Source organism: Lissotriton helveticus, chromosome 6 (assembly GCF_964261635.1).
Source record: "Lissotriton helveticus chromosome 6, aLisHel1.1, whole genome shotgun sequence".
Lineage (NCBI taxonomy): Eukaryota > Metazoa > Chordata > Amphibia > Caudata > Salamandridae > Lissotriton > Lissotriton helveticus.
Window position 1 is genome coordinate 1,917,770,687 of NC_136067.1, and position 25,067 is coordinate 1,917,795,753.

At 48.4% G+C, this 25,067-nt stretch overlaps 1 protein-coding gene across 2 annotated transcripts in view; it reads left to right on the forward strand.

Annotated features, from left to right (window-relative positions):
* The window catches only part of CDC42BPA (CDC42 binding protein kinase alpha), a 1,077,984-nt gene that overhangs the window by 795,285 nt on the left and 257,632 nt on the right, over positions 1 to 25,067 (forward strand). For both annotated transcript variants that reach the window (XM_078649868.1, XM_078649869.1), the window contains exon 20: positions 11,531 to 11,622. In XM_078649868.1, coding sequence (XP_078505994.1) covers positions 11,531 to 11,622 — 92 coding nt within the window. The remainder of the gene's footprint in view (positions 1 to 11,530; positions 11,623 to 25,067) is intronic.

The following is a 25,067-nucleotide window of genomic DNA, read 5'->3' on the forward strand; positions in this document are numbered from 1 at the left end:
CTCGTCCGTTACCCGCTCCGGTGGGGGGAAGCGTTCAATTTTTTCTGGCAGAGTGGAGAAAAATTACTCCGGACAAGTGGGTGCTGAATATTGTTTGCAATGGATACAGTCTTCGGTTCATCAGCCCGCCTCCATCGATCCCTCCGGTCAGCTCGCAGTACCAACTGCGCGAGCTCCAGGCGGAGGCCGACATCCTGCTAAGGAAAAGGGCGATAGAAGACGTACCTCCGTCTCAAAGAGGAAGAGGTCTCTACTCTCGGTTCTTTCTTGTCCGCAAGAAGGACAAGAACGAGTTCAGGCCTATTCTGGACTTGCGACAGGCAAACAAGTGGATTCGCAGAGAAAAGTTTTGCATGCTGTCGTTGTATCAGATCTACCCTCAGCTGCAACGAGGAGATTGGATGTGTGCCATAGATCTACAGGATGCATACTTCCAAGTGCCAATTGCATGCAAACACAGGAAGTTTCTGCGCTTTCAAGTCGGCACCAATCACTATCAGTACACGGTGCTTCCCTTCGGGCTGAAGTCTGCACCCAGGACATTTTCGAAATGCATGGCAGTGGTAGCGGCACACCTGAGGAAGAACAAGGTGTTTGTCTACCCGTACCTGGACGATTGTTTGATCAAGGCCTCCTCCTTCTCGGACATTCCCACACAGACTATCGTGACGGATGCTTCTCTCCAGGGCTGGGGAGCGCACTCCGGAGACCTGCAGATTCAGGGGACGTGGTCCCAGACGGAGGCCACGTACCACATCAATTTCCTGGAACTCAGGGCTGTGCACTTGGCACTGAAGGCTTTTCACCCGTCCTTTCAGACCAACTCTCTGCTTGTTCAGACAGACAACACGACAACGAGGTATTACCTCAACAAGCAGGGGGGCTCGAGGTCGCGCACTCTGTCGCAGGAGGCGCAGGCGATCTGGCACTGGCTTCTGGCTCGAGGACTGTCGATAACGGCCACCCATCTGCCAGGTGTGCAGAATGTTCAGGCAGACGAACTGAGCAGACTCATTCAGGAAAACCACGAATGGGTCATAAGCGACGAAGTTCTGGGAGAAGTCTTCGCACGGTGGGGAACTCCAGACGTAGATCTGTTCGCCACCGCCGAAAACAGAAAATGCCGAGGCTTCGCCTCCAGGTACTACCAGCCGGGGACGCTGGGGAACGCGTTATGGATCAACTGGTCGAACAGCTTTCTGTACGCTTTTCCACCAATTCCCCTGATTCCGGCGGTTCTCATCAAGCTGTCCCAATCCAGGGCGAGAATGATTCTGATTGCCCCGGAATGGCCCAGACAGTGGTGGTTCACGGACCTGCTTCACCGGTCTCTCCTTCCTCACATGAAGCTGCCGTGCAGGCCGGACCTTCTCACGAAGTTCGGGGGGCGGATGGTGCACCCCAACCTCTCGTCTTTGAGTTTGGCGGCATGGCTCCTGAAATAGTGCAATATGGCCATCTGAATCTCCCAGTGGATTGTATGGACATACTGAAGGAGGCTAAGCGACCTTCCACTAGGACTTCTTATGCTTACAAGTGGAAGAGGTTTTGTATCTGGTGCAAGTCTAAGAACTTCAACCCTACGACATGCCAGGAAGATGTCATCCTTCCATATCTACTACATCTGGCGCAGTCGGGCCTTAATGTCCATTCCATTAAGGTTCATCTGGCTGCTTTGACTGCCTACAGGAAAGGCCCTTCACAGACTTCCTTCTTTCAGATCCCTGTGATCAAAGATTTTTTGGAAGGCTTGAAGAAAGTATTCCCTCCTGTCAGGCTTCCTTCGCCTTCGTGGGACTTGAATGTGGTGCTGTCCAGATTGATGAATGAGCCTTTTGAACCCATTCATAAGGCTTCGTTGCAGCACCTGTCCTGGAAGGCGGCGTTCCTCGTGGCCATTACATCGGCCCGAGAATATCAATCAGACTATCACTTTGCCTACGTTCTTTCAGAATCCGTCATCTCCAGCGGAAAGGTCTTTACATTCCCTGGATGTGAGGAGGGTGCTGAAGTTTTATCTTGATAAGACTAAAGATATTCGTAGGTCAGACCAATTGTTCATTAATTATGGCTCAGTCAGGACAGGTCTTGCTACCTCTAAACAGTCCATCTCGAGGTGGATTGTGTCCTGCATACAATTGTGTTACTGCAAAGCTAATAAGACCTTAGGGGGTAAACCTAAGGCTCATTCCACCAGAGGCAAAGCTGCTACGACAGCTATGCTTCGTAATGTTCCCTTTGCAGAGATCTGCAAGGCGGCCACTTGGAAGTCGGTCCATACCTTTGCTAAGCATTACTGCCTGGACACTGATGCCAGGGCAGACGCTCAGGTTGGGCAGGCTTCGCTGCGGAATTTGTTCGCACAATAGTGGCGTAGTTTCATATTCTCCACCGCCGCTTGATGTGGGGATGGGCTTGCCATTCTATTCACTAGATTATAACTATACACAGAGATCCCCTACTACAGAAGGAGTAGTTTCTGTCCTGTAACTCCAGTTCTGTAGTAGGGGTATCTCTGTTATAGTCATAAGCGCCCTCCCGCCTCCCCGGTGGAGATTTGTTCAGGTACATAATGCTACAGGTCTGGCGTTTTTTTTTTTTACGCCTTCAAAAAGAACTGAGGCTAAGTTGGACCTGCTATGCATTCTGGGATACTGGGAGAAGGTTCTGGAAGGTTCCTTAAAGGCACAGTATCCTATTTAAGCCACATAATGGCAGCCTATGGGGCTTGTCTGTCCAGGTTCTTCTCTCTATCATTCCTGAGGGATTTTGCTGTTAAGCAAGGGAAATCTGTACAGGCTTTGCTGTTTTGTGGATTTTGTGGTGGAATTTCTAGTTGAAGTACTGGACAGTGTAGCCTTTTTTGGCTGCATTATCTGTCTTTAAATTCTCTCTTAAGTGTCTATGCATTTCTGCATTTTTTGACACTGTAAGAGATTATTTTTGATTGCTCCGGGGTCCACGCACATGGGCGGGACTATTCACTAGATTATGACTATAACAGAGATACCCCTACTACAGAACTGCAGTTACAGGACAGAAACTACTCCTTACTTACCTTCGGTAACGATATATCTGTAAGAAACATTAGTTAGTGTTAGATTCCTTCCCGCCCTACCCATGCTCCCCGTTCTGTGATCTGATATCTAGGTTTAAGGACTTTCCCTGTCAGGGCCCTAGTTTCATGGCACCAGTGTCGGTTTCTTGCATTGCTCTGCGTTTCTGGCGCGGAAAGCTATGTATAGAACTGACGTCAGCGCGCGAGGGCGGCGCCTAAGTACTCCAGCGACGTCATTCTGGCGATCACGATGCCGACGACGGACGCGGAGCCGCAGACGCCGCCTACCGATGTGCAGGGGTACTGCTGACGAAAAAACTTTCCGGATCCAGTCTGACGCCTGGGGATATTCTAAGGTAAGGAATCTAACAGTAACTAATGTTTCTTACAGATATATCGTTACCGAAGGTAAGTAACTTGTGCTTCTGATCCTAACGCCACATCCTCTTTAAAAAACCTTAACCAAGACAAATAGCTTGTGCAAAGCTATTTAGCTTTGTTAATGTTTTTTTTAAAGATGTTCCACGGCAGTGCAGGCTGCTATGCAACATGACTTTAAGTAAACAAAAAATGGTGCTGTGACACTTGCAACGCAGGCCACACCACAGTGCAGTGTTTTTATTTAATTTCAATGAAATTGAACAGTAGTTCATGCTGCTGTGCAACACCTTTAAAAAACATATACAATGCCAATTGGACTTGCATATGCGAAACCTGTAGACTTTGACCAAGTTCCCGTCCATAGAAAATCCCACAATTTTCGCTATCCTTAAGCTGAGCAAATTTAATTCTGTGTCTAGGTATTTCAGATGTCTTCAGTTGGAAAGTAGGTCATGAATGTAAAATGGAAAGTCTAGAATATCAACCGTTCGAATTACCTCAATTCCCTCAGTTGTAGCTATTCTATTAGCACCGATTTCTCTTCTGCTTCCCGTTCTGGGTAGCTTGCACACAATACGTCTAATCAGCCTTGCAGTATACTACTGTCCTTATGCATTAGCAAAATATGCCACATTCACCATTCAAGGATGGCTGTGGCGGGAACAGTAAATTTATCCTGTTCATTGATCATTTCTGCTTTACTGCCTTCGTTTTGTGAATTGTATTTTACCTAGAATCTTTCCTACCCTACTTTCCTTGCTTTCATTTAGTTAATTATGTGACTGATTACATTAGCTAGTTAACTGTCAGTCCAGCTAAACAACTGTAATGTCCTATGAATGATAAATCCAGAATCTACATGAGTGATGCCTACATTATAAAGGACTTCATTTATGCCGTCTCTTCCTAAACAGTAGGCTAACTACTAAGCCAGCCTCAAAATTACAATTTATGACTGCAGTAAGAAGAGGACAGCCTTTTTCATTTCGAATTTGGTTCCATACAGTGTGCTGGGATGGAACTTTTACTTTAGTTTTAGGAGCATGAATCTATTACGATTCACTTGCTTTGTGTTGCCATGCATTTTAATATTTGTTTATGAATGTAATAGTTTTAGTTTTAAAGAAATAAACATGGATATCGACCAATGGCATGTCTGTAATGTTGCTCTATCTGAAAGAGACTATTAGTTATGGATTCCTTACCTTAGAAGTTCCCAGGCGCAGACTGAATCTGGAGAGTTTTTTTTGTAGCAGGACCCCTGCGCGTCGGTAGGTGGCGTGGGTCGACTCCATGTTAGTCGTTGTGATCGCCAGGATGACGTCGCTGTATCTACTTAGATGGCGCCCCTGTGCGCTGACATCAGTTCCTTTTTTTTCCGCGCCAGCCAGCGCAGATCCGGAGAAAGAGGTACCTCTAGTCATTTTTTGACTCTTTTTTTTATTTTTGTCAACTTCTTTTTCGAGTCGTTTGACTCCTGGTGCACAGGGATGTCACATCGGTGGACCGGCTTTAAGCCTTGTGGCTCCTTCCACAAGCTGATGTAGGTGATGGATCCAGATCCAGATCCAGATCTCGTGTGCCTCTGGTGTCTGGAGCGCAACCATGACCTGAAGTCATGCTTCGACTGTTGGACCCGAAGTCTTTTCAGGAGCGGTCTCTAAAGCTTCTGGAGGCCCGGCAGTCAGCTCTGCGCCGCTCCAGGTCCCGGTCGAGAGGGAGGTCACGGAGCTATTACCAACACTCCTCGTCGAAATCTTCAGGTAAGTCGAAGCACAAAAAAGAAGACGGCGAAGCACCGTCACTCTTTGCGTTCTCCATGTCCGTCGGCCGACGACACGTGGGATACGAAAAGTAGTCATCCGGCTCCAACCACGCAGCCAGCTGGGTTGACTCCAAGTTTCCCTCCTTTCCCGGGAGCCGGAGTGACCCCTGCCCAACTTCGTTGCTTTTATGAAGCCCTCCACTCCATCTTTGGGCAGCCCCACTCCACTGGCGCGCCTTCGGGCCCTGCGGACTCGCCTAGGGGTTCTAGGCCTTCAATGCCGGCGGCTTTGCACCCTGTGTCGCAGGGCCCCAAGTGATCCAGGCTTGGTTCCAGATCGGCAACGGACGACCTTATGACACCTCCGGCATCGAATCCATTGGCGACACCGCCACCCCTTCCGAAGCCAGTTGTGTCCCCAATCGACGTCAACCCCAGCCTCACCCACGACATTGACGCGGAAACCGACCAGTACTTTTGTACCCTTGTTCTACCCTGGTGTTCCCTATCGCCCTGAGTGGCAACCAGAGGAGGTTGAGGAGACTGGGTGGAGTCTGTAGACCCTCTGGCAGACCAGTTGGAAGAACCAGACTGGAGAGAGGAGTTGGGCGAGGCCAGTGGTCTCCACAGTGGTCTGGACCCTTCTTCAGATCTTGGAATGCTTTCGCCCCCTACCATGTGGAAGCAGAGGAAGGTGCATCATACGCAGTTGCGTTGTGTAGGGTGGCTGAGGCCTTGAACCTCGAGCTTCCTACGGTGGCGGTCAGGACTAACCTCCTGACCGAGGTGTTTCAACCGGCCGCAGCCTCTTCAGATCTCCTGCTGCCGTTCAATGAGGTCCTCACAGACATAATTCTGGGCACTTGGTCCAAGTCCAGCACAGGGGCCCCTGTGGATAGGATGATTGCCCAATGCCACCGCCTGGCCCCGGGCAAACCCATTTTCCTCTCCCAACACCCTACCCCAGAGAGCTTGGTCGTCCAAGCCTCTACTTCCAAGGGCGCATTCCGTACCGCTCCAACGGATAGGTAATCCAAGCAGCTGGATCACCTTGGAAAGAAGATGTTTTCTTCCGCCAGCATAGGACTGTGGTCGGTGAACACCGCGTGTCTCATGGGCCGTTACACCCACTCTGTGTGGGACACGGTCACATAGGTGCTGCCACAGTACCCGGAGGAGGCCTGGGCCGTGTTGTCACATACGGTTGCTGAGAGTAGAGGTGCAGCCAAGTTCGCCATATGATGTGGGCTGGACACCGCCGGCTCGCTAGGCAGGACGATTTCAACGTCGGTAGCCCTGGGACGCTGCACCTGGATTTAAGGATGCTAGGTCCTTGGGCTTTGCTGCCACCTCTCGCCTGTGCAGTCTGCTTTTCGCCCCTTTTGTGGATATGGAAGGAGTGCCCCACCACGTTCCGCCCAGAGCCACAGGCCTGCGCAAACTGTTCAGCCTCTGCGCGGCCGGTGACGTAGGACCCAGCTTCGTGGGTCACGGGGCCGGCGGGCAAGTCCACCAATGCTTCCCTTTGCAGCAGCCTCCAAACTTCCTAGTCCGACCCTCCAGGGCCACCAATTGCCAGTGGGTGGAAAGATTTGCCATCACCTCCCCCACTGGCAGAACATCACGTCGGACAGGTGGGTTTTGCAGATACAATTTTGTAATTTGAGGGGTAGAAGGTCCCGATCCCTTACAGGCCGAATAATGAGCCGAAATTTCTTAAGTTGAGTTCTTGCCCTTGACAGGGGGAAACTCCTAACCCCTTAATTTAGATAAAGTTCAACCAGGTTTGTAAGGGCAAGATTGAAATGTCGTATTCTTTAGGAAAAAATTCCAGTCCGACCAAAGTTCATTTTGTAGCGTGTTTATGAAAAAGATGTGACTCTATCCATGAGAGTGAGTTAGGAGAAACATAGAACTGACAGCCAACACGTGTTTCTCCCCCTACATGGCTTCTTCAGGGCATTTATTTTGTAAAGATCGAAATGGTAGTCTAGATAGTCAAGGTCCTATTAGGTTACTCAAAATGATGGCCTTAAATGCCGTGAAATAGGATTTCCTTAGTCTGGTCTCGTTCGTCTACAAAATAAACGCCCTGAAGAAGCCCCAGGCTGGATGGATAGAGTGGATAGAGTGACATCTTTTTCATAAACACGCTACAAAATGAACTTTGGTCAGACTGGAAATTTTTTCCTAAAGAATACGACATTTCAATCTTACCTTTACAAACCTGGTTGGGTTTTGCAGATAGTCCGAAGGGGCTACTCCCTCCCCTTCGAGACTACCCCTCCATCCATGCCACCTACGCACCATCACATGACGGAGGATCACTTGGCCCTTATCCGCCAGGAAGTAATGGCTCTCTTTGCCAAGGGAGTCATTGAGCCCTGTGCCCGAAGTAGTTCGTGGTTGCTACTCCCACTACTTTCTGGTACCCAAGAAGGACAAAGGCCTGCAGCCTATCTTAGATCTCACGGACATCAACCGCTTCCTCCAGAAGGAGAAGTTCAAGATGTTAACATTGGCTCAGGTTCTGTCTGCTCTCGACCCTGGAGACTGAATGGTAGTGTTGGACTTGCAGGACGCCTATTTCCACATTCTCATCCTGCCGGTCCGCAGGCGGTTCACGGTAGGCCACAAGCATTTTCAGTTTACCGTGCTCCCCTTAGGCCTTACCAGTGCCCCTCGGGTGTTCACGAAAGTGATGGCGGTAGTTGCAGATCAGGGGTTCCAGTCTTCTGCTATTGCGACGACTGGTTGTTGAAGGCGGGCTCGCCCCAGGCTGTCGTCTCCCTCCTCCAGACTACGGCAGACCTCCTGAATTCGCTGGGGTTCACTATCAACGTGCCAAATTCACACCTGATTACCGCTCAGAAGCTCCTTTTCATTGGAGCGGTTCTGGATACAACGCAGTTTTGGGCTTATCCTCCCGAACAGCGAGTCCAGGATATTTGGGCTATGATTTCGATCTTTCAGCTTCTATCCTGGGTTTCGGTCAGGACGACTCCACGGCTGCTGAGCCTCCTGCATCCTGCTGGTGGATCATGCCAGGTGGCATATCAGGGCTCTGCAGTGAGACCTGAAGTTCCAGTGGGCACAGCATCAGGGGAATATTTCTGATTGTGTCCAGATTTCGCAAGGTACTGCACACCAACTGCAGTAGTGGCTAACGAACCACGATTAGGCCAACTGCAGACCCTCTCCCTTCCCCAACCAGAATTCACAGTGGTGACAGATGCATCACTTCTGGGATGGGGCGGCCACATGGGAGAGGCGGAGATCAGAGGCCTCTGGTGGAGTCCGGGCTCCACATCAATCTTCTGGAGCGCTGGGCGATTTGTCTTGCACTGAAGACATGCGTTCCCTCTGTCCAGAGAAGAGTAGTGCAGGTGTTCACGGACAACACCACTGCCATGTGGTACTGCAACAAACACGGCGAGGTGGGCCTATGTTAAGAGGCTCTCCGCCTTTGGACATGGCTGGAACATCAGAGCATATCCCTAGTGGTGCAACACCTGGCAGGTTCACTGAACGCCAGGGCATACGAACTCAGCCGCTGGTGCATGATGGATCATGAATGGCATCTTCACTCTGAGGTGGTGCAAGGTCTCTTTTTTAGCAGTGGGGAGAGCCTTGGTTAGATCTATTAGCCCCCGAAGAGAACGTGCAATGTCAACAGTTCTACACGTTGTATTTTCCAAGGCGGCACTCACTAGGCAATGCTTTTCATCTAGACTGGAGTTGCTGTCTTCTATACGCCTTTCTGCCTATACCACTTCTGACAAGAGTGCTGAAGAAGATCAGGCGCGACCTAGCCCAAGTCCTCCTTGTGGCTCCGGATTGGGCACAACGGGCCTGGTATCCCGAGCTCTTGCACATGGCCATCGATCCCCGGATCAGACTGCCTCTTCGGGAGAATTTTCTGTCACAGCAACAGGGGATGAACCTCCACCGAACCTGCCCAGCCTCCACCTCCTTGCGTGGAGATTAAGTGGCGACAGTTGACAGCTTTCAACTTTCCTCCAGAAGACTGTAATGTAATCTTGGCAGCCAGGCGTCCCGCCACTAAAACGGAATACACCTGTAGACGGAACAAATTTGTGGCATGGTGCACAGCAAAGGCTGTGGATCACCTTTCTGCCCCTCTATCAGAGGTTCTCCTCTTTATTCTTTATTTGGCCCAGCAGGGCTCTGCACCCTTAAAGGCTACCTTTCGGCCATTTCTGCCTTTCTTCGGCTTCCTCATCAGCCTTCTCTTTTCAAGTCCCCTACTGTAAATCGTTTCCTTAAGGGCATTACTCCTTTGTTTTCTCCTATTCCTTTCGTAATGCCCCAGTGGGACCTGAACCTGGTTCTGATATACCTTGTGTGTGCTCCATTCGAGCAGCTACATAATTGTCCTCTCAGACTCTTGACCTTAAAGACTGCTATCACCTCTGCTCGCAGGGTCAGTAAGCTTCAAGCTCTTTTTTTCTAAGCCTCCTTTCCTTTCTGTTCATCTGGACATGGTTGTCCTCCGAACTCAACCCTCTTTTCTTCCCAAAGTGGTTACCTCTTCCACATAGGCCAGACCATCACTTTGCCCACTTTCTTTCTGCCCCTGCATCCTTCTAAAGAGGAGGAGAGGCTTCTTTGTCTGGATCCAAAATGTGCGCTCTCATTTTATCTGGATCGCACAAAACAATTCCGGCTGGATGATCAGCTCTTTGTTGGCAATGTAGGCACCAAGAAAGGTCGGGCTGTGCAAATAAAGGACCATCTCTCGATGGGTCGTTCTTTGCATTAAAATTTGTTATTCCTTGGCAAAAAAGGAACCTCCAGTAGGGTTACGCGCCCATTCCACCAAGGCGACGGCAGCCATTACTGCTTTGGGATGTGGAGTCCCCCTTCGTGACATCTGCCAGGCAGCTACGTGGGCTTCCTTGCACACATTCTCTAAGCATTACTGCCTGGACAGCCAAGTCCGGAGAGACTGCTTCCTTGGCCCTTAGTTCGCAGAGCCACATCCGGGGTTGGTATTGCTGGGGTATCTATTCGAAGGTAAGGTATCCATAACTAATAGTCTCTTTCAGATGAGCAAGTTACGTACCTTCGGAAATTATATAGCTGTAAGAGACATGTATTAGTTATAGATTCCTTACCGCCCCACCCATCCTTCCCGTTGTGCGAAATGACTTCTAGGGTAAGGGACTCCCTTTTCAGGGCCCTAGTTTATGCACCAGTGGTCAGTGTCTTGCATGGCTCTGCGCTTCTGGCATAGAATGCCGTATAAAGAACTGACATCAGCACTCAGGGGTGGCATCTAAGTAGATATCGTGACGACATCCTGGCGATAATGACGCCAGCGACTAACGCAGAGTTGACCGACGCTACCTACCGATGCGCAGGGGTACTGCTACGAAAAACATTCTCCTGATCCAGTCTGACAGTTGGGGTAATTCTAAGGCTAGGAATCCATAACTAACATATGTCGCTTACAGATATATCGTTATCGGCGGTAAGTAACTTGTTCTTTAGTATGTCAGTTTGAAACCCATAAAGCCTAGAAGAAGAAGAGATAAAAGTTTATTAGTACCTAATAGTTTTCCTAAGACACATATTCTCAAAATGTTCATGTAAGAATTCCTCCGATTTGGCCAGTGCTAAGCAGTTCATGGTTTGTTCGACATTCATTTTCTAGAAAAAAAAACCCTGCTTCAGTTTTGCCTCAAAATTACCAGCTTCTTCTACAGTCACTCATTAATGGTATATTTTCCTTTTCCTTTGACACTGCCTTTCAATTGGGCTGTCATAATGCAAATGCCATATGCGTACATATTAATCCTATCGTGACGAAGATGCAATTAACCACGGCGGGGGGGGGGGGAGGTTGCATTGTGTGTATGTAGATGTGTTAGCAGTGACTGGTATTTTTTTAAAGAATGTTTGTTCAGAAGAAGGTGATATGTGATGTCATTTTGAATTGCTTGTCATCTGTTGCATGCATGAGACTTCAAACTAAACACTTATAAGATGTATTTTATTTTTGTTGCAAATGTATACATTTTATAATTGTACGAAACTCATTCTTTGGTAAAATATGACATATGTATTAGTGTTCTACAGAAAACTCAAAAATTCATGAATCTAACTCTTTGCATAAAGTTGAGAGTATACGTAGTTTGTGTGTTATTTTAACCACAGTATTAAATTTGACAGGGTTGGTTAGTGGTGACCATTTACTCTGGAACAAAAGGTCCTGTGTTAGATTGAACAGAAGAGCTTTTCTTTAACAAAAGATATTCAAAGAATCAACTTCATACTCTGATCCTCGTTTTTTTCTTTTGAAGTAAACTGCAGGAGTCAGATAAGTTGAATATGGACCTTCTAGCTCAAATTGAAAAACTGAAGAAGGAGACGGAAGAGCTCAGATCTGAAAAGGGTATGGCGACAGGTGGTAACACCAAATTGTTCTTCCTTTTTAAGTGCGCGGCTATTAATGCCTTCTTTATCAGTATTACACTGTTGGGAGACAATAAGATAAAGTTGTTGTTCCCTGCTATTTCTGCTATTGGTCAAGTCATGGTTGCTCATGTGCTTCTACCAGAACCCCCAAACCAGTCACATTGTGTGGGTAGCCTATCAATGGAGCAAATTAGTTAACTCTTTCAGTCATTAATACCCAATACAATTAATACCACGAATACCAAGATCATCTACTATGTACCTCTGGTCTGCTTACTGTTGAAGAAAGTAGTGTCCCTCAAATACAAGTTACCCATCAGAGCACTAAACACATAATAACTACTACAGCTTTTGCACTTTGTAAGGTTTGTGTTACACTTTTCAGAGGCTGCTCCAAAAAATGGATTCTCTAGGAATTCTCCCCACATTCACTTGCATTATTTGCTGACCTTTAACTTCTTACGTACTATTCTTTATGTGCTTTCGATTACAATTACCATTTGCTTGTAAATTTATTATTAGCCTTTCAATACAGTATACTTCAGAATGTCATATGATCGCATATCTTGCTGTAAAAAAAAGGTGTAGAAGCTGTGCAGAATATTTCTAACTGTGATAAAGTATATATGCCAAACTAACAAATGTTTTTGTGTCCAATATTTGCACAAAATTTTACATGCTTTTGGTGCGTATTTGGCATTTATTTTTAATGAATCTGATATAAGAAAGACATTTGTTTGAATACATCAAGTTTGTGTTATTATAAAAACGTGTTTCGTACGCTTTGTCTGTTATGCTCAATCCGCATTCGGTTAGCTAATTGTCCACATGTTGCATATCTAAGAGTGGTATCGTTAATGGCTTTCCAATGTAAATCAGCTGAATCTAAATGTATTCTGCCTTGATTCCATATGTACTATTTAGGCAATGATACTTTTTATGTTGTGTCATTATGGCTTACTAACTAAGAACTATTTGGTTGCTATCATATGTTATGCAGCCAGTATACAAGTGTTCCTGGAAGTTCTTTTCACTTTTGTGACTTTACTGCCAAATCAGCCATAGTTAGAGTATACCTATACATTCTGGTATTACTAATGAGGCAGAACTCTCCTGAAGGGACAAAGTACTGTCCTTAGGTAAAAAACAATAATGAAATGATTGACAGATGTTACTTTAGACTGTGAGGCAGAGTGGAGTGAGCTCTACACAGAAATATAGACTAGCCTTTTGTTGGTCAGAGAATTCATAGAACCGATCTTGAACATGGAGCGAATGAAGTCTATGAAGAGCTTTAAGCAAATCTGCATTTATTGTCCAGAGCAAGCAGCATTGTCTGATGGATAATTTTTTGTGACCTGAAGGTAACAGAGTACTTTACATGGGCACCATATGCATTACAGATGGGCACATTCATTTTTGTTAAGGAATGGGGAGATTTAAGTGATTTGCCCAGAATCACAGGATGTTGAGAGTCCCTGCTGAGAGTCGAACTCTGTTCCCCAGCTTGTAGGTCGACCGCTCTAGCCGCTAGGACTTCTACCTTCAGATCCCTAAACTTTAGAATATCTTCTTGTGAGAAGTTGGCCTGATGTGCAGTGTTCACTATTCTAGTGATCACTATATATCAGTCCAAACAACCCTTATTGATGATTGGTTGTAAGTCAACCTTATAGACCAGCTATCCTAGTAGCATGGATACGAGCAGTCTAAGGCTAAGACTCTAGAGGGTGTGTTAAGCCAGCTGTTTTACCATCTCATTACCCCTGGAACACCCAGTGAAAGGACACCACACAAGTGTTATGAAAATAAACAGTGTATTTATTAAAATCACAACAACCCTGTACTCTTTATGAGGACAGGGTGCTAGGCACACCACAAAACTCTTACGAAAATACTTAAGTTAGCACGTTATACACAAATGCCCGAGGGGCACGAAAAACCATATACTTTAAAAGTGGAATGCGAAATTACTAGCAGGTAAGTAACGGTACTAATAGGCTTTGGAATCGCTAGGACTTGACTAGGGAATCGTTAGATTACTTCTAGGAGACCTAGGGGACTCGGGTGCAGAGTGTGCACTCTCACGCGGGATGCGGGACAAAGTCTATGGGAGCTAGTAAAGGCAAAGTTAGTGTTCACGGGCGAACCCGACCTGGTAGGAAGAAAACGACAGTGGATCCTGACCCTAGGATAGTGAGGCTATGCTGGGACACCGAAGTGCCGAAGTTACCTAGCCCAGGGGCTGCAGCTGCATAGGTCTGAAAAGACGTCGGGGATCTCGTTGCCGGACCAGGAGCCTGGAAGAAGGAAGTTGCTGGCAGGCGACCAGTGAAGGAAAGTTCGTTGGATCCAAGCCTGGATCGAGGAAGAAGAAACCTGAAAGCAGAGGGGACCAAGTTCTTGAATCACTAGCCAGTGATTAAGTGGGCACCAGGATGGCACCGGGCGAAGTCACCTCGACTAGGTGAGTGGGCGACGCTGGCTCTGCAGATCTCACGGACCAGGAGGCGTTGTCGGCGACCAGGATGGAGAGGCGAGCTGTCCCACGATGGATGAAGCTGTCGGCGTCGAAGTTACCCAGGATTGGGCAACAAGCCTTGGCTAATTCAAGCCCACGCGGTGGACTCAAAATGGCGTCTTGAGTGGACCAGGAGGGTCCGGGGTGCTCCTCTTTTGGAAGGGAGCAAGGGCCAGCCTGGAGCAACCAGACCAGCAGCAGAAATGTCGTCGGGCGTCGTTCAGAAGGCCACAAGCCAGCGGGCTAGTAGCCAAACAACGCGGTGAGCAGCAAAAAGCAGAAGGGCCCCACGCAGATCGTGGAGATGCTGGGAGGCTGCACTTCGGTGCTGGAGCTGCTCAGGGTCGGGGCTTCTCGGACCCCAAAGCACTCACCAGGAAATTACTCGGCGGGCTTGCTGGAAAGAAGTCGTGCAGTCTTGAAGATGGCCGGTCCCTCGAGGTCTCGTCACACCCACGAATCTCAGCGTGACTGATGATGCAGGTAGAGGTCAGAGGTGCCAGGGAAGCCGGTTCTCGTCGAGCTGGGCAGTCTTGATCCGGAGGAGAGACTTGCAGCAGACCGCAGTGTTCTTAAGATGGTGCCTGCGGATGCAGGGTGACTACTCCTTAGTCACAAGGGAGAAATCTTAGGAAGAAGTCTTGAGTTCCTTTCGTGGAAAGTAGTTTCAGGATTCAAAGATGATCTGATTTGGAAGGGGGCCAGTTCCTACCTTTATCCTGTAAAAAGGGGCTGGCACGCGACTAAGTCCTGCCCTAGGGGTGGGACTAGGAGGGGGGTGGTTACACCCACTTCCTTGGCGGGCTTTTCCCCAGCACAGGGTCTGGAGTGACCCTGGAACTGGTTCCAGCCAGCCTATGCACAGTGAGCACCGGGGTGCCACGTGCAGTCACCTTCCTCTAAAGCCCTGCCTACCTACAATACACAAAACCCTGTCTGGGACGGTGCTGGCACCGCCCCTGGCAGGAAACCCTTTGTCCTTATCTCCTGCTCTGGGAGGACTCCCAGCAGCAGGAGGGCAGACTTGTGTCTCGGTGGCAGCATCCATTTTGTGGAGCTGAGGCTCTGTTTGACTTTAACCGGGGTTAGGGGTTACATACATGTCGTGTCCCTCTAGAAGGGTGGAATGCTAACCCCGTCGCCAGAATTGGCGAGGGGTTAGTATTCCAATTCGTATGACACCTTACTCGACATGTTTTGATAAAGCGATACCAGAGTTGGCATATAACCGCGAGGATTATAATGCACTTAAGAGTATATGGTATGCGATATCATGGAAACGGCTAAGGGATGGATCCCGAAAGCCGCAGACAGGCTCAGCTCATGCCAGAGCACCATCTCACACGATTCCAAGCACTCTGCCTTCAGGATTGTTAAGGCCTGCCATAGGAGTGACTGATAGGAGATCTGTGTGTCCATTTTAGGGTTAGATATAGGTATACTATATCTAAAGCAAAGGGTGAGTACACCACCTTGCCCCAGCTGTCGTGCAGCCAGTTGTGTCAGTTTAGTTAGTCAGCCCAGGGGTGGCATAATACATGCTTCAGCCCCTGGGAGACTTCTGGGTACACCTCAGCCCTGGGTACAGGGACTTGGAGAGGGCCCAGTGCCAATTCAGTACCTGAGTACAATTTGGATAGAGAGAACAGCTAGGCTGTGGGTCTGATTAGCAGGCCCACAGCCAGGGAAAGTCGTAAACCAGTGCAGCAAAAAGCAAAAATCTGGGTGATCATAGGATTGCAGACCCTACTCTCCTACATGACCCCCCCCAAACTTTGGGACAATAAACTAACCTTGACCAGGTGAGTCTTCTTGCTCTAAGTGGAAATACCTGGAGAGCCCATCAGCATTGCTGTGATCAGTACCAGGTCTATGCTCCACTGTAAAATCCATCCCCTGTAGGGAAATGGACCACCTAAGCAGTTTGGGGTTTTCACCCTTCATCTGATTTAGCCACAAGAGGGGCTTATGGTCTGTCTGAATGGTGAAGTGAGTGCCAAACAAGTAGGCCCTCAGCTTCTTCAGGGCCCAGACCACAGCAAAGGCCTCCCTCTCAATAGCTGACCAATTTTTCTCTCTGGGTGTCAACCTCCTACTAATGAAAGCAATAGGCTGATCATTACCATCAAAATTCAGTTGAGACAGAACAGCCCCCACACCCAACTCAGAAGCATCTGTTTGGACAATGAATGGCTTGGAGTAATCTGGACTCTTTAGGATAGGTGCTGTGCACATGGCCTGCTTTAGGTCATTGAATGCTTTCTGACAGCTTGCTGTCCACTGAACTTTCTTTGGCATCTTTTTGCTTGTCAGGTCATTAAGAGGGGTCACTATGGACCCATAATTTCTGACAAACTTCCTATAGTACCCAGTCAGGCCCAAGAAAGCTCGAACCTGAGTCTGGGTGATTGGAGGAGTCCAGTCCTTGATGGCCTGTATCTTACTCTCCAGTGGCTGAACCTGGCCTCCACCCACAAGGTGGCCCAGGTACACAACCTGTGTCTGCCCTATCTGGCACTTTGTGGCCTTGATAGTGAGGCCTGCCTTTTGCAGGGCCTCTAACACTTTCCTCAGGTGGACCAGGTGATCCTCCCAGGTGGAGCTAAAGACAGCAATATCGTCTAGATATGCTGCACAGAAGTCATCCAGCCCAGTGAGGACTTGATTCACCAACCTTTGGAAGGTGGCAGGTGCATTTTTCAGTCCAAAGGGCATTACCACAAATTGATAATGCCCTCCAGGGGTAGAAAATGCTGTCTTGGGTTTGGCCTCCTCAGCTAACCTGATTTGCCAATACCCAGCTGTCAAATCAAATGTACTTAAGAAGTTGGCAGAAGCCAATTTATCTATAAGTTCATCTGCTCTTGGTATTGGGTGGGCATCAGTCTTAGTGACTGCATTGAGGCCTCTGTAGTCTACGCAAAACCTCATCTCTTTCTTACCACCCTGGGTGTGAGGCTTTGGCACTAGAACTACTGGGCTAGCCCAAGGGCTATCTGAGGGCTCAATGACTCCCAACTCCAACATTTTCTGCACTTCAGTTTTGATGCAGTCTCTAACATGATCAGGCTGTCTGTAGATTTTACTCTTGACAGGCAGACTGTCTCCAGTGTCAACATCATGGGTACACCAATCAATTTGGCTGGGTGTCAGAGAGAACATATGTCTGAAGGATTGCAGAACTTGCCTGCAATCCTGTTGCTGATGTTCAGAGAGGCTGCCACAAAAGACAACACCATCAACTGATCCATCATCAGGATTCTGAGTGAGCAGGTCTGGGAGAGGGTCACTCTCTTCCTCCTGTCCCTCATCTGTGGCCATGAGCAAGCTCATGTCCTTCCTGTCAACATATGCCTTGAGCCTGTTAACATGGAGCACTCAGAGAGGGCTCCTGGGAGTTCCAAGGTCCACCAAGTAGGTAACCTCTCCCTTTTGCTCAATGATGGTGTGGGGCCCAGACCATTTGTCTTTCAGAGCTGCTGGGGCCACTGGCTCCAGCACCCACACCTTCTGTCCTGGCTGGTACACAGTCAGAACAGCCTTTTGGTCATGCCAAGCTTTTTGAAGTTCCTGGCTGGCCTCAAGGTTTTTAGATGCCTTTTCCATGTACTCAGCCATCCTGGAGCGGAGACCAAGTACATAGTCCACTATGTTGGTTGCAGGCTTTTTGAGAGGTCTCTCCCATCCTTCCTTCACCAAACACAGGGGTCCTCTCACAGGATGCCCATACAGAAGCTCAAAAGGGCTGTAGCCAACCCCCTTCTGTGGGACCTCTCTGTAAGCAAACAAGAGGCAGGGGATCAGGACATCCCATCTTCTCCTAAGAGGTTCAGGTAGTCCATGAATCATCCCTTTGAGGGTCCTGTTGAATCTCTCAACAAGCCCATTGCATTGTGGATGATAGGGTGTGGTGAACTTGTAGTTCACACCACACTCTTTCCACATGGCAGTCAGATATCCTGACATGAAGTTTGTACCTCTGTCAGAAACGACCTCCTTTGGAAAACCCACTCTGGAGAACACTCCAACTAGGGCTCTTGCCACCACAGGGGCTGTGGTGGTCCTCAGGGGAATAGCTTCAGGATACCTGGTGGCATGGTCCACCACCACCAGTATAAACTTGTGCCCTGATGCTGTCTGGGGTTCCATTGGACCAACAATGTCAATCCCCACTCTTTCAAAGGGGACCCCCACAACAGGTAGTGGTATGAGGGGGGCCTTTGTTGTGCCACCTGACTTACCACTGGCTTGGCAAGTGACACAGGAGCGACAAAACTCCTTGGTATTCTCATTCATATGGGGCCAGTGAAAGTGTGAGACAAGCCTGTCCCAAGTCTTTGTCTGACCTAAGTGACCTGCAAGGGGAATCTCATGGCCCAAGGTGAGAAGGAAACCTCTCAGAGACAAGGGGATGACCAGCCTCCTGGTTGCACCAGGCTTGGGGTCTCTTGACTCAGAGTACAGGAGTCCATCTTCCCAGTATACCCTGTGGGCACCTGTGGCATTCCCTGCAGCCTCAGCAGCAGCCTGCTGTCTGAGGGGTTCAAGGGAAGGGCAGCTCAACTGTTCCTTCCCCAGGTCTGCTCTGGAGGGTCCCCCTGAGCCCAGAAACTCAACTTGATCAAGTTCAAGCTCTTTAGGCTCAGTTTCCCTCAGCTCTTCCAGATCAGCCTCCTCAGAGACTTGATCCTCAACCTGGGGCAAGGGGGAAGGCAAAGCCTTACCCTTACTGCTCTTCTTCTTGGAAGGTGTCTGGTCCATCATTTCAGGATCCAGCACCTGTTCAGTGGGGCATTTTCTGGCCTGTGACCTAGTCACAGCAAGCACATGTGCTGGCAAGCCTAACATTTCCATGTGAGTCCTCTGCTCCACTTCTGACCACTGTGATGACTCCAAATCATTGCCCAACAAACAATCAACTGGGAGGTCTGAACTGACTACAACTTTCTTTTGTCCCTTCACTCCACCCCAGGAGAAAGCCACAATTGCCACACTATGACTAGTAGTGACATTGCTGGCATTGGTCACCAGGAAATCAGTACCTGGCATGATCTGTCCAGGGTCCACAAAGTTAGGTGTCACCATGGTGACACTGGCACAAGTGTCCCTATAGGCCTGAGCCATTTTGCCATTAATCAAAGGTGTCTGCCTGTATTTGCCCAAAGTATTGGGACTTATTTCAGGGGACATATCCACATCCCCTGTACAGACAAGGACAGCCTGAGTGAGTGTGCCAACTAGGTTGTCAGACCCCTCAGTACCCAAGGTTAACCCAACTAATGCCTTGGGAGGTACACTACCACTACTGACTGTACTAGGGGGTGCAGTTGCCTTAGGGGCTGTAGTGGCAGGAGTTTGTCCTCCTCTTTTGGTGCACTCACTAAACCAGTGAGATTTACTTTTACAGTACTGGCACCACCTTTTTGACTGGCCTTCTTGAGTCTTCTTCTTCTGGGAAGCCTGACCCCCACCCTCTTTGGTTTGTTGGGGACCTGGTGAAGACTTCTGGTCATTTTGCTCATTCTTAACATTACCCTTCTGGTCTGCTTTCTTCTGACCACCCTGGTTCTGGTTCTGGTTCTGCTTGATCCTTGTCCTGACCCATTTGTCTGCCTTCTTTCCCAATTCTTGGGGAGAGGTCAGATCTGAATAAACAAGGTGCTGGTGCAGCAACTGGTTCTGACAATTGTTTAAAATTTGTTCTCTCATCATTAGATTATACAATCCTGTGTAATCTGTAACCTTGCTACCCAGCAACCAGCCCTCCAAAGCCTTAGTGGCACAATCCACAAAGTCAGACCAGTCCTGAGACTGAGTTTTCTGGGTGTCTCTGAACAGCAACCTGTACTGCTCAGTGGTTAAACCAAACCCATCAACCAGTGTATTCTTCAGGACCTGGTAATTGTTAGCATCCTCTACTCTTGTAGTGAGGAGCTTATCTCTACCTTTACCATCAAAGGAGAGCCACAGTATAGCTGCCCACTGACTCTGGGGAATGCACTGCACAGTGCAGGCCCTCTCCAGAGCAGCCATCCATTTCTGGATATCATCCCCTTGCTTAAAGGGGGGCACTATTTTAGTCAGGTGTTTAGTATCTAAACCCTTCTCTCTATCTCTTGGGAGATTGCTGCCACCAGTGGGAGCTAACCCACTCATCTGCTGCTCTCTTGCCAGGGCAAGCTTCTCTTTGGCAGGGCAATTTCTTCCCTTTCAATCCTCAGTTCAGCTTGTCTCATCCTAGCTTCATGCTCCCTTCTCTGAGGGGAAGTAAATCTCCTCTGTGGAGGATTCCTTCTCCCCTGAGAAGAGGCATTAGAGTGCAGAGATCTATTGGAGTCCCTAGAAAGAGATCTATCTCTCCTAACTCCAAGGTTAGGCCCACTTCGGGTTAGTACTGGGGGTCCCCCAGATCCTAGCCCAAGTAAGTCTAAGTTGGCCCTGGTTAGCCTTCTGACTACCTCAAGACCTTTGTCTACCTCATCCCCAGAGAGTTCCTCTTGATCCTCCTCCTCAACTGCAGTAGCAATGTTGGGGAGATCTGGATCCCCAGAGGTTCCTTCTAAGGCTGGCATGTTCTCATGTAACTGAGAAAGCTTTCTGGCATCATATGTCTCTAAGAGACCTATCAGAAAGGGAATGGTGGGGTTAGACCCCTGCTTCAGTTTTCTGGAGACACAGATTTGTCTCATCTCCTGAAAACTGAGAGCTGCGGAGGGTCAACACTGACCAGGGGAGTCTCAGTAGATTCTCCCTGGGTAGACATGCTTTTCTAGTGAGGTGTAAGTGGTGCACTTACCTACACTATGTGTTTGCCTACTGATCCCTTGCTAGAGTTGTAGTTTAGGGTGTGCTAGGCCCTAGGAGCTACAACAGCTGGTTCAGTAGAACTCAGAGTATTCTAAGCTAAGTTATATGTACCTTTAGTACTTATGTGATCTTTCACAAGATATTCTTAGGGCATGTGTGGTAAAACAACAGCAAGCTCAAATCCCAACCGCTGCTCACCAATGTGAGAAGTTGGCCTGATGTGCAGTGTTCACTATTCTAGTGATCACTATATATCAGTCCAAACAACCCTTATTGATGATTGGTTGTAAGTCAACCTTATAGACCAGCTATCCTAGTAGCATGGATACGAGCAGTCTAAGGCTAAGACTCTAGAGGGTGTGTTAAGCCAGCTGTTTTACCATCACATTACCCCTGGAACACCCAGTGAAAGGACACCACACAAGTGTTATGAAAATAAACAGTGTATTTATTAAAATCACAACAACCCTGTACTCTTTATGAGGACAGGGTGCTAGGCACACCACAAAACTCTTACGAAAATACTTAAGTTAGCACGTTATACACAAATGCCCGAGGGGCACGAAAAACCATATACTTTAAAAGTGGAATGCGAAATTACTAGCAGGTAAGTAACGGTACTAATAGGCTTTGGAATCGCTAGGACTTGACTAGGGAATCGTTAGATTACTTCTAGGAGACCTAGGGGACTCGGGTGCAGAGTGTGCACTCTCACGCGGGATGCGGGACAAAGTCTATGGGAGCTAGTAAAGGCAAAGTTAGTGTTCACGGGCGAACCCGACCTGGTAGGAAGAAAACGACAGTGGATCCTGACCCTAGGATAGTGAGGCTATGCTGGGACACCGAAGTGCCGAAGTTACCTAGCCCAGGGGCTGCAGCTGCATAGGTCTGAAAAGACGTCGGGGATCTCGTTGCCGGACCAGGAGCCTGGAAGAAGGAAGTTGCTGGCAGGCGACCAGTGAAGGAAAGTTCGTTGGATCCAAGCCTGGATCGAGGAAGAAGAAACCTGAAAGCAGAGGGGACCAAGTTCTTGAATCACTAGCCAGTGATTAAGTGGGCACCAGGATGGCACCGGGCGAAGTCACCTCGACTAGGTGAGTGGGCGACGCTGGCTCTGCAGATCTCACGGACCAGGAGGCGTTGTCGGCGACCAGGATGGAGAGGCGAGCTGTCCCACGATGGATGAAGCTGTCGGCGTCGAAGTTACCCAGGATTGGGCAACAAGCCTTGGCTAATTCAAGCCCACGCGGTGGACTCAAAATGGCGTCTTGAGTGGACCAGGAGGGTCCGGGGTGCTCCTCTTTTGGAAGGGAGCAAGGGCCAGCCTGGAGCAACCAGACCAGCAGCAGAAATGTCGTCGGGCGTCGTTCAGAAGGCCACAAGCCAGCGGGCTAGTAGCCAAACAACGTGGTGAGCAGCAAAAAGCAGAAGGGCCCCACGCAGATCGTGGAGATGCTGGGAGGCTGCACTTCGGTGCTGGAGCTGCTCAGGGTCGGGGCTTCTCGGACCCCAAAGCACTCACCAGGAAATTACTCGGCGGGCTTGCTGGAAAGAAGTCGTGCAGTCTTGAAGATGGCCGGTCCCTCGAGGTCTCGTCACACCCACGAATCTCAGCGTGACTGATGATGCAGGTAGAGGTCAGAGGTGCCAGGGAAGCCGGTTCTCGTCGAGCTGGGCAGTCTTGATCCGGAGGAGAGACTTGCAGCAGACCGCAGTGTTCTTAAGATGGTGCCTGCGGATGCAGGGTGACTACTCCTTAGTCACAAGGGAGAAATCTTAGGAAGAAGTCTTGAGTTCCTTTCGTGGAAAGTAGTTTCAGGATTCAAAGATGATCTGATTTGGAAGGGGGCCAGTTCCTACCTTTATCCTGTAAAAAGGGGCTGGCACGCGACTAAGTCCTGCCCTAGGGGTGGGACTAGGAGGGGGGTGGTTACACCCACTTCCTTGGCGGGCTTTTCCCCAGCACAGGGTCTGGAGTGACCCTGGAACTGGTTCCAGCCAGCCTATGCACAGTGAGCACCGGGGTGCCACGTGCAGTCACCTTCCTCTAAAGCCCTGCCTACCTACAATACACAAAACCCTGTCTGGGACGGTGCTGGCACCGCCCCTGGCAGGAAACCCTTTGTCCTTATCTCCTGCTCTGGGAGGACTCCCAGCAGCAGGAGGGCAGACTTGTGTCTCGGTGGCAGCATCCATTTTGTGGAGCTGAGGCTCTGTTTGACTTTAACCGGGGTTAGGGGTTACATACATGTCGTGTCCCTCTAGAAGGGTGGAATGCTAACCCCGTCGCCAGAATTGGCGAGGGGTTAGTATTCCAATTCGTATGACACCTTACTCGACATGTTTTGATAAAGCGATACCAGAGTTGGCATATAACCGCGAGGATTATAATGCACTTAAGAGTATATGGTATGCGATATCATGGAAACGGCTAAGGGATGGATCCCGAAAGCCGCAGACAGGCTCAGCTCATGCCAGAGCACCATCTCACACGATTCCAAGCACTCTGCCTTCAGGATTGTTAAGGCCTGCCATAGGAGTGACTGATAGGAGATCTGTGTGTCCATTTTAGGGTTAGATATAGGTATACTATATCTAAAGCAAAGGGTGAGTACACCACCTTGCCCCAGCTGTCGTGCAGCCAGTTGTGTCAGTTTAGTTAGTCAGCCCAGGGGTGGCATAATACATGCTTCAGCCCCTGGGAGACTTCTGGGTACACCTCAGCCCTGGGTACAGGGACTTGGAGAGGGCCCAGTGCCAATTCAGTACCTGAGTACAATTTGGATAGAGAGAACAGCTAGGCTGTGGGTCTGATTAGCAGGCCCACAGCCAGGGAAAGTCGTAAACCAGTGCAGCAAAAAGCAAAAATCTGGGTGATCATAGGATTGCAGACCCTACTCTCCTACACTTCTGATGCTACACTGGGTCCGGATGATTTAAACAGCTTTGTTCCTCAGTTCTGGTAGAAGGCGTCATGTAGTGCCACACTGACTTTGTCCACCCCAGAAGCATTGACAGATGTCTTATATTAATTTCACAATGTCAAGCTGGGTTTGTCAAACATCAGGTGAGTGGTCAAAGTAATAAGCTTAGCAGAACAGTTGATTGCCAGACCGACCTTTCTCACCCTTGATTGCAGAAAATACTTTTGATAGGATGGAGTGGAACTTCTGAACGAAATTACTTGATAAAATAGGACTTGACCCAATATGAAAATATTAATACTAGATTTCTATCAGCTTCCTGAGTAAAAATTTGCTTCTTGACTCAACCTGAACCAGCTATTTTATAAAATCCTTAGGTACTTCAGCTTCAGGGTTCAGAATAAGACCCATGTTTGAAGGTCATTTATTTTAAGTTACTGCTATGAGTCACTTATCTCTCTGATTCAACTAATCAAATAGGTTATGGCTCTTCCTTCCCAGTATCTAGGCTCTGTGGTGTACATGATTTGCAAAATGCCACCCTCTAGCCCGTACCCAAAAAATAAAAGTGTAAAGTTCAAGGCATTTTTGTCCTTTTCATTCTTCACTAACCGTGCTTGAGCACCATTTCTGTATTTGCTCTGAAATCTGAATCTACTACTGTGTGATGTGTGTAGTCCTCTTGTGAGCATGCAAAGCAAGGCTGTTTCCAGAGCCGCAGAAATAAGCTTTACAACCAGCCTCAGCATAACTCTGTCTTCATTGAATGATAGGCATTCAGTAACAGGCTGGATTTGTTTTAGGGTCTGAGTCCAAGGCAAGGTGTTATGTTGTTTTCCCTTGATCCTGTTCTCGAAAGTTCTCCAAACCATTCATTGTTTTTGTAAACTTGTAGCATCATGCTTCTTCTTCCAAAGGCTTCCCAAACCTTACTTTTAACAGTATAACAATATCAACATTTTCTGTAGTTTGGGTAACACACCTGATTGTATTGCATTTATATATTTGTTTGCAAGTGTCCCACAGAGTGTCCCTGACTTGTGAAAGGTCATTGGAGTGATGAAAAATATAGAAGCATAGTGCTGTCTACAACACATTAGGTTTTTACCCCAAATAACCATTCCTAAATGTCCTGACCAATGCTTTTCTGTTAAACTCTGAAAACATTTA